This window comes from Mytilus californianus, unplaced genomic scaffold, assembly GCF_021869535.1.
Source record: "Mytilus californianus isolate M0D057914Y unplaced genomic scaffold, xbMytCali1.0.p SCAF_9, whole genome shotgun sequence".
Lineage (NCBI taxonomy): Eukaryota > Metazoa > Mollusca > Bivalvia > Mytilida > Mytilidae > Mytilus > Mytilus californianus.
The window spans coordinates 48,396,999-48,407,733 of NW_026262745.1; the positions used below are offsets into that span (position 1 = coordinate 48,396,999).

Below are 10,735 nucleotides of genomic sequence, written 5' to 3' on the forward strand. Positions count from 1 at the left end.
ACGCTTCTACTTCGACTGGTTTTGGCCACGACTGCACTACGAATGTTTTGAGCATGTTCAAAATCGGTCGTGGACCTCCACGATCATGAAGACTTGGCACGTCCTTACTACGACCTTACCACGACCACCACGATCTTACTTCGACTTCCAAAATTTTTCTTAATTTCTGAGCTCGTAGCGGGATCGTGGTCCTAGTGTGATGGGGGTATTAGAATTGAAATGATGATATTAATATTACATATGATTATCAAAATTATTGTGTTACTGTCAATTATTAAAATCATTGTAATAAAGTAATTTGCTCTTCATGGGCCCTTTAATTGGAATAAAAATGTCTTATCTTATCTTATCTTATCTTATCTTAATGGGCCAAAAATATTAATTATAGAGAAAAGAAGAACCCCCCATCCAGACCCTCTTATAAACCTGTTTGGATAACTAAACAAGTCATGAGTTTAGTATTTTCTAGTAAAATTAAGATCATCTGTCAAGTAGTTAAGTAAGAATATGAAATTAAATCACCTATATCCAATTTGACACACCCGTAATGTAAAATAAAAAATGTGAGACCGTGCCTAAATAGGCACTATTTACGTCATGTACAATTTTAATCCACTAAGTATAGAAAGGAAGGCACACGCAAAATAATGAAGTTATGTGTACAGTTTTACGTTTATTTTTGACATAAAAACTATCAGTCAGGGCATGGAAGTATACTTTATTGACACGATATAATACTTCCATGGTCAGGGGTAAATTAATACTTATACAAGTGTTTTTTTTTATTTACTGGTACAGATAAATTGTTTTGGAGGTCGAGTTATGTCCCTTAAACATTTAGAGATTTTTTACTTACAAAAGTATAAAAAGTCTTAGTTTCTTCATTTCTTGAATTTCTCTTGACTTCATTGTTCTAATAGAGTGTGTCTGTCGTTAATAGTTATCTTTACTATTTATGAAAGTATAATTTCATGAACAATGAACATCTCCTTGTCTGTTATCTCCAAAATACTGCTCATTTACAAGCCTCCAAGGAGTAATCTTTAAAGGGCCATTGGCTGGCAAATTAATGCTCACCCTCAGTGTTCACTGATTTGACTGGAATTCTTATATTTGATTTATAACATACTAAAACGTATATCCAAATTACAAAAAGTCTAAAATAAACAATAAACAACGCATGGAGTCAATAATATGTATCAACATTTCGTGTGTATTTTGTCTAGACGTCATATAATTTTAAAATCATCGAGATGACCTATGAAGACTGCCGACGCTCATATAACGCTATTTCGATTTTTCTAGGTCTGTTTGAATTCATATTGTAGGTTAAAAAGTATGTTTATCATCGTTATTACCTGTATAAGAATGATTATTTTGTGGATCGAATCAGTCAACCAAATGGTTCATCCTTGTTTCACTTTCAATGTTGACATTCTTTTCCTTATAATAGCTGAATACATGCGTAACCAATCTCCTGGTAAGGGTTTAAAATGAAGGTTACATAAATACGGATTCAATGAGGTCGAATTATTCACCTGCAAGTGTTTTTGACAAAATTGAACCAAATTGGCTGCTAAAAGCGAATTATTGTTTCACTATTTCACTTTCATTAATGATTGAATAAAAAGAAATCATATTTTAATTGTTTGTGTATCTCCAAGGATTTGTATAGTGAGACACTATACAAATCCTCGGTATCTCGTAGCAAATGCCCCTTTAAAGGCTTTGCACAGTCAGTTACTTAACGTCTGTGTGCAATTGATTTCTTTGTTTAGTTTTTGAGATAAAAAGTTGAACTCTAATGAAAAAATAATAAGCAAACCAGAAAAAAATATTTTTTGCATGTTTTGACCTCCCAAAACTTTTAGGGAACCACTAGTGGTAGGTAAATGATATTCAGTATGCAGTTGTATATCCATTGTCACATCTCATGGGAATACAATTGGATCTACGAATTGTATTCATTAAAGTCTTTTAAAAAACGGAAGTAACCAATGTAAATGCATTGCAAAATATTCCAATGTGATAATTTGGTTTCCTTGCTGAAGCTGACAAGCCGTTGATTTTGTTGGCTTTAAAGGGTCAGAAGAAACCAGATTTAACACTGGGATTACTTTTTCAGCAATCACTCTATAGTTTTGTCCTATGGTATCTGGTAGATACCTGTCTCATCTGGCAATTATACCACATATTTTTTTTTTAATTTTGGACTCTTGTTTTTATGTCAAATTGGGAAATAATAATGTATACTAGTTTATTTATCAGTTTTGTAGTTATCAAGGTTATTGTTTAAATGTTCAATTGTTGATTTTGGTTGGACTTTCAGGGTAATTGCTTTTTATACGACCGCAAAAATTAAAAATTTTTTGGTCGTATATTGGTATGACGTTGGCGTCGTCGTCGTCGTCGTCGTCGTCGTTGTCGTCGTCGTCGTCGTCGTCGTCGTCCGGCGTCGTCCGGCGTCGTCCGAAGACACATTGGTTTTCGCACTCTAACTTTAGTTTAAGTGAATGGATCTCCATGAAATTTCACCATAAGGTTCAATACCACAAAAGGAAGGTTGGGATTGATTTTGGGGGTTATGGTACCAAAGGTTAAGGAATTAGGGGCCAAAAAGGGGCCAAAAATAAGCATTTTTGTAACTTTCAGACAATAACTTGTGTGTAAGTGTATGGATCTCTCTGACATTGTACCACAAGGTTCCATATCACAAAGGGAAGGCTGTAATTGATTTTGGGGGTAATTGCCTCAAAATTTTAGGAATTAGGGGCCAAAAAAGGGGCAAAAAACAAGCATTTTTCTAGTTTCATGACAATAACTTGTGTGTAAGTGTTTGGATATTTCTGAAATTGTACTACAAGGTTCCATATCACAAAGGGAAAGCTGGAATTGAGTTTGGGGGTAATTGCCCGAAACGTTTAGGAATTGGGGGCCAAAAAGGGGCCAAAAATAAGCATTTTTCTAGTTTACAGACAATAACTTGTGTTCAAGTGTATGGATCTCTCTGAAATTGTACTGCAAGGTACCATACCACAAAGGGAAGGCTGGGATTGAGTTTGGGGGTGATGAATCATAAGGGGGTTCAAAAAATTTGGGGGGGGGGGGATTTTTTTTTTTTTTTTTTTTCTTTTTTTCCTTTTTTTTTTCTTTTAAAATTTTCCATTTTAAGTTGGTTATTTCTGATTTATATTTAAAAGCAAATAATAATGATATGGTAGGAGATACACACCAAACAGGATGTGTAAATTATTATATAATAAGTATTGTGAAATAGCAAGAAATTTTCAATTGCACAGTATTGCACAATAGCAAGAAATCTTCAATTGCACAGTATTGCGCAATAGCAAGAAATCTTCAATTTAACAGTATTGCGCAATAGCAAGAAATATCCAATAGCACAATACTGCGCAATAGCAAGAAATTGTCAATTGTACAGTATTGCGCAATAGCAAGAAATATTCAATTGCACAGTATTGTGCAAAAGAAGATACTTCGTATAAATTGCTTATTTCTTGATCAATTTCAATGGGGTTTTATTCTTGAATTCTTGGGGTTCTTTAATATGCTGAATCTAACCGTGTATTAAGTTTTTGGATTTTGGGCCCCGTTTTTAAATTGGTCCACATTGAGGTCCAAAGGGTCCAAAATTAAACTTTGTTTGATTTCATCAAAAATTGAATTATTGGGGTTCTTTGATATGCCGAATCTAACCGTGTATTTAGATTTTTAATTTTGGGTCCCGTTTTTTAAATTTGTCTACATTAAGGTCTAAAGGGTCCAAAATTAAACTTAGTTTGATTTTAACAAAAATTGAATTCTTAGGGTTCTTTGATATGCTGAATCTAAACATGTGTTTAGATTTTTGATTATGGGCCCAGTTTTCAAGTTGGTCCAAGTTGGGGTCCAAAATTAAACTTTGTTTGATTTCAACAAAAATTGAATATATGGGGTTCTTTGATATGCTGAATCTAAACATGTATTTAGATTTTAGATTTTTGGCCCAGTTTTCAAGTTGGTCCAAATTGGGGTCCAAAATTAAACTTTGTTTGATTTCAACAAAAATTGAATATATGGGGTTCTTTGATATGCTGAATCTTACCATGTATTTAGATTTTTTATTTGTGGGCCCGCTATCAAATTGGTTCATATTGAGGTCAAAAGGGTCCAAAATTAAACTTTGTTTGATTTCATCAAAAATTGAATTATTGGGGTTCTTTGATATGCCAAATCTAACCGTGTATTTAGATTTTTAATTTTGGGTCCTGTTTTTTAAATTGCTCTACATTAAGGTCCAAAGGGTCCAAAATTAAACTTAGTTTGATTTTAACAAAAATTGAATTTTTGGGGTTCTTTGATATGCTGAATCTAAACATGTGTTTAGATTTTTGATTATGGGACCAGTTTTCAAGTTGGTCCAAGTTGGGGTCCAAAATTAAACTTTTGTTTGATTTCAACAAAAATTGAATAGATGGGGTTCTTTGATATGCTGAATCTAAACATGTATTTAGATTTTAGATTTTTGGCCCAGTTTTCAAGATGGTCCAAATTGGGGTCCAAAATTAAACTTTGTTTGATTTCAACAAAAATTGAATATATGGGGTTCTTTGATATGCTGAATCTTACCATGTATTTAGATTTTTTATTTGTGGGCCCGCTATCAGATTGGTTCATATTGAGGTCAAAAGGGTCCAAAATTAAACTTTGTTTGATTTCATCAAAAATTGAATTATTGGGGTTCTTTGATATGCCAAATCTAACTGTGTTTTTAGATTTTTAATTTAGGGTCCCGTTTTTTAAATTTGTCTACATTAAGGTCCAAAGGGTCCAAAATTAAACTTAGTTTGATTTTAACAAAAATTGAATTCTTCGGGTACTTTGATATGCTGAATCTAACACATGTTTAGATTTTTGATTATGGGACCAGTTTTCAAGTTTGTCCAAGTTGGGGTCCAAAATTAAACTTTGTTTGATTTCAACAAAAATTGAATATATGGGGTTCTTTGATATGCTGAATCTAACCATGTATTTTGATTTTGGACATTGGACCATAATAGGTAAATTAAAAAAATTGAAGTTCTAAGACCACATTCTTTCTGTGTCAGAAACCTATGCTGTGTCAAATATTTAATCACAATCTAAATTCAGAGCTGTATCAAGCTTGAATGTTGTGTCCATACTTGCCCCAACTGTTCAGGGTTCGACCTCTGCGGTCGTATCAAGCTGCGCCCAGCGAAGCATTTTATTTTAATTTTGAAACAGTATTCTCATTGTCAATTTCCAAAGTTTACTCGAGCTTTTGAGTAATAAAATTGAGAATGGAAACGGGGAATGTGTCAAAGAGACAACAACCCGACCAAAGAGGAGAAAACAGCCCTAGGCCACCAATGGGTCTTCAACACACCGAGAAAATCCCACACCAGGAGGCGGGCTTCAGACTGTTATCCTTTGCATAATTGACGGAATATACGTTTTAAAGGTTGATTTGCTGCTTTTTGTCGAGCTGATGACTTCTGCGTTAGCTAACTTCTTAAAAGCTTTATATTTTAGAAGGTGGAAGACCTGGATGCTTCATACTTTGTATAAAGATGCCTTATGTTATGAAGTTTCCGTCTGGCATATGTCCACTGTCCTTGATCTCATTTTCATGGTTCAGTGACTACTTGAAAAAAAGTTATGATTTTTTGTAATGTTAATTTCTTTCTTATTATGAGTAATAGGATAAATATATTTAGTATGTGCGTACCTTGCAAGGTCCTTATACCCGTCAGACAGTTTTCATTTGACCTCGACCTCATTTCATAGATCAGTGAACAAGGTTAAGTTTTCGAGTTCAAATCCATATATCAGATACTATAAGCAATAAGTCTACTATATTTGGTGTATAGAATGATTGAAAGGTGTACATGTCCAACTGGCAGGTGTCATCTGACCTTGACCTCATTTTCATGGTTCATTGGTCAATGTTAAGTTTTCATGGGTACGTTTGTTTCTTAAATACTATAAGCAATAGATCAACTATATTTTATGCATAGATTGATTGTAAGGTGTACATGTCTGTCTGGCATGCTCGACATGACCTTGACCTCATTTTCATGGTTCATTGGTCAAATGAATGTTTAGTTTTCTTGGTTAAGTCTGTTATTTAGAAACTATAAGCAATAGGTTAACTATATTTGGTGTATTGAATGATTGTAAGGTGTACATGTATTTCTCGTTTGTTTTATCTGACCTTGACCTCATTTTCTTGGATCATGTTGAGTTTATGTGATACTTGTAGTAAAGCTTTATATATAGGACTATCAACATATTAAAATCAATGGTTAGTAAAGAAGGCGAGACATTTCAGTGTGTGCACTCTTGTTCTATATATCAAAAGCGAATAACTGAATGAATATAACAATGGAATATTAAGATTAGAACAATATGCATTAATCCAATAAAGTACAACTTTAAAAAAAAAAATGATTTTATTGTTATTGTAACCTGGACTATATATAATAGATCCAAATTGTGGTTGAAAAGTGGAGAGTGGTTGCCCATATGCCTCTACGAATATGTTTAAACGGCTCTGACATTGCAGGGGCGGATCCAGGATTTTGGAAAGGGGGGGCGTAGTATTAAAGATCGGCGAGCGGAGCGAGGCGAACATTTTTTTTTGACCTTTTTTTGGCTAAAAAAACATAAAATAAGTGTAAAATGCATTTTATATATAGTTAAAGTGTAGGGGTTGGACATTTTTGGTGCCGTATTCTCTTCATCAATTGTCTATTATGAAATGATTGGATGGATTCAAAGCTATGTACTAATTAATATATTTGATGTGGGATTTGTCAGTAAAAAATGGACATGGAAAATTCTCGTTTGTTGTATGGTTAGTTAGCATAACCTCACAGATTTCTTGTTGTAAACAAGATATACGGCTATTCAATGAAATTTACAATACGACCGACACGAAGAAAGACAAACAAGCAATTTTCATCCAAATGTTTGGTTGAAATGTTTTACCCAACAAGGGAAGTGAGGGGTTCCAAATCAACCAAAGGCTACGAATTAGTCGGAAATGACAATGAAGTTGTGAATGACAGTCGACACATGGAGACAATAGGCCACACCCAGCAGGCAGGTTGCAGTCGTGCTTTGAAAAAAGTATTCAGTATATCAGTTCGGCGAAACAGACATTCCGGTCAGATATGGGATTCACATACAACCCCCCCCCCAAAATAAATACGCCCGTTTTTTATTCATCATGTTCATTTAATGCTAAATAATTCTGTTGAAAATATTTTTTTCTAATAGTAAAAAAGTGGACAAGATTATTGTTTTCAATCCAGATACGGCCAGAATTTTTGTTTAAGGCAAAAATCAGGGTCAGAATTTTTTCTCTTAAAAATCTCAGACTGCCCCCTCAGATCAAATGGTCCGTACCTTAGACTTTAAATCTATATCTAGAGCTTACTGACTGGGGATCACTATTCAGCAATGTTATTAATGGGCTGGGGCGTGTGGGGTTAAACATGTTTTCGTAGGTAAATAATATTGCTGTGGAACTTTTTTTTCATGAGAGTGTAATAGAGTATTACTTTCTGTTGGGTGGAATTGTGAAATAGAAGTCAATACGTTCTTGCTCAATACTTTGTCGCTTTGAAGGCGTCATGCTTGTCATCCTCAACCTAAGCAATGCACTACAAACCAGGAAAGTCTGAAATGGCCTATATTTGTACTCGACTGTACTGATTTTTACTCGACCAGTCTGAATTGGTCTGAAATTTACTTGATAATACTCGACTGTAGTCTGAACCATACTTAACAGTCTGAGCTCGTACTCGACCTTTACTCGACCAGTACTTAACCATTTTATTTTCATCTGAACCATGCTCGACCTAGTCTGAACCATGCTCGACCTAGTCTGAACCATACTCGACCTAGCCTGAACCATACTCGACCTAGTCTGAACCATACTCGACTAAGTCTTAACCAACCTAGACCTGATTTTTGTATCTATCTATTGTATGTCATCAATTTAGTAACTGTTTTTAACAGCTATTTCCCCTGGCTAGAAATTTGAACAACAATTTGAAATTTAAAATGTATTCAATATGGCATTGAAACCAAAATTTCACAATAAACATAATATAAATTCAACACCATATTTATCAACACTTACATATATATATCACCTTTAAAATAAAATAAAACAAGCTGATCAGATAATCTCAAAACTGAATTGTGACTAATATTTTCAATGTTATTCAAATTTTTTTGAATGTTTCAGATATATTTTATGGTTACTGGACAATTTTCACCATTTACTTAAGCCTTGTATAGATTTATGGTGTCAGTTGAGTTTAGTTAATAATACAGTGAACATTTTTTTTATTAAAATATATTTAAAATAGTATATAAAGCAACTTAATAAATTTTAAAAATCACACCTTTGTTTTGTAAAACCAAGAATTTAATATAATCATGATAATAGAACTTCCATAGCAATCCTTGATAACCATTTAAAAAAAGAAATGTGTTCCAAAGTTGCAGAAAAAATTTATTTCAATTAAATTTAAATAACTTTTGTCAAAATTAAAGACATGGCATACAAGAAGCACTTCAATAAGGTTTATTTACCTCAGTACATGTGTGTTTTACAGGTAAAAAGAAAGCCCCTTTTTTCTTAAACTCGTGTATTACTTATTTAGTGAATTCAAAAGGCCTTGCGATTTAAGATTCACAGGATGTTTCAATTTTTAATAAATGTTAATAAGAAATTAATACTCTCTGACCAGGTGTGATCTATTTAATGAGTTTGCCCTAAGCAGGAGGTATTACTTTATACTTTACCACTAATCAGAAGAAAAATTTAATCTATTTCTTTAATTTTTTTTATCCCTTTTTGATATATATTATATATAATATATCCCAAATTATAACAAGAATAGATATATTTCTAATATAAGGTTAAACAATTTCAGTGATTTTTTTGTCTGTTGTTACCTCATTAAAATGATAATTATATAACTATTGTATGTAACCATGAAACCTATATAGATTTTCTTTAAGAATTTAGGAAAATTAAGTTTAAAAAAAAAAAAAAACACATGCCAAACAAGAAGCACCTTAATAAGGTTTTATTGCCCTCAGTAAAGGTGTGGTTTTTAGTTAAAAGAAAATCTTTTTTTTAACAAAACTCTAAAACTTTAAAATTAATATAATTAAATTATTATATAAGATAATTTAATTTAACTATCTCTATTTGATAAATCTGAGAATCATGTAAGGATGTAAAAATATGTTTTTATATATATCTTTATTTTATTGTGGCTGTTGTCATGTCAGAAAAAAAGAAATTAATTTTAACAGCTAAATAAAAAAAAGTATAGGTTTTTTGGTCAAGTATGGTTCAGACTGGTCGAGTATTGTTCAGACCTTTGGTCGAGTATGGTTTAGACTGAAAAAATTGGTCGAGTACAGGTCGAGAATGGGTTAAGACTGTTTCAGACTGGTCCAGTAATAGTTCAAAATATTTTCAATGGCAAAGATAAGGGTCAAGTACAAATCAGTACGGTTGAGTATGGTTAAGACTAGGGTCGAGTAATGTCGAGTAAAATTCAGACCAATTCAGACTGGTCGAGTAAAAATCAGTACAGTCGAGTACAGATATAGGCCATTTCAGACTTTTACTGGTTTGTAGTGATGTGTTACTGTAATTTGAATTTCAAAATGACTGAGTGACGTTTTTTTCGACGAACTGGTCAACGCTACCGTAGAGAATCACATGACTTTGACATAATCAATAATATATAGTAAATACGAGCGAAAAATATCTTTTTAAGTAAAGAATTGTCGCATAAAAATCAAATACACGGGAAATGGCAAAGTTCACGAAGTCTAGTCTGATTAATCATTTTACAAAAAAAAAAAAAAAGTGCAAGCAAAGGGGGGGGGGGGGGCGTACGCCCTCTACGCCCCCCTCTGGATCCGCCACTGCATTGCCTCTTGTTTTGCCACATACATGCTTCATGGTTTCATGGGAATGATGTTCCTTTGTTTTGCAGTCATTTGGTTGTTTCAACAAAATAGTACAAAGGAAAACTGAAGACAGTTTGAAAATTTAGTCTTCTTATAAAAACAATGGCCTGTTTTAATGATTAGTACTGGCTGTCCAAACGGATCGTCGGACGTCAGAGCAAACTCGGACTAGAAATTGACCATTACCATAGCCGAAGTAGGGCATACTTTAAATGCATGTTTTTTTGTATAGTTTTAACCACTTGCATGAAACCATGACTATCATACTGTTGGACTAAACACTAATATACCTGATTCCATGAATATACTTCAAATCTTTTCCGTAATAAAAAAATGTAAAAATTCTACCCTTTAATCTTCAAGCTGGAGCTTTTGGTGAAAACGGAAAAACTGATGAATTCGTAAACTATAATAATCTCGTTTATTGTTTTAGCATATGCACCTGTCGGCCAACAGACCGCAGCCACCGTTGTAATACAACAACCACAGCATGTGTTGCTTCGTCAGACATTCCGTGAGGTACCAGTGAGACTAAATTGTCAATCTTGTCAAGCGGACATCATGACAGCAACACATTATGAAACAGGAATGTTAACCTGGATGGCGGTCGGCATTATATGTCTATTTGGGTAAGTTATTGTCATTTCATGACGAAATCGTGTTGTATCCGGCGCAAATGTCTGGGACAATTCGAATAATTGTTATAGTA

The 10,735-nt window shown here is 33.3% G+C and overlaps 1 protein-coding gene across 1 annotated transcript in view; it reads left to right on the plus strand.

The window, feature by feature from the left end:
• LOC127714593 (lipopolysaccharide-induced tumor necrosis factor-alpha factor homolog) overlaps positions 1–10,735 on the plus strand; it is a 54,552-nt gene that overhangs the window by 41,343 nt on the left and 2,474 nt on the right. Inside the window, exon 2 of the mRNA XM_052220670.1 lies at positions 10,460–10,655. Coding sequence (XP_052076630.1) covers positions 10,460–10,655 — 196 coding nt within the window. The remainder of the gene's footprint in view (positions 1–10,459; positions 10,656–10,735) is intronic.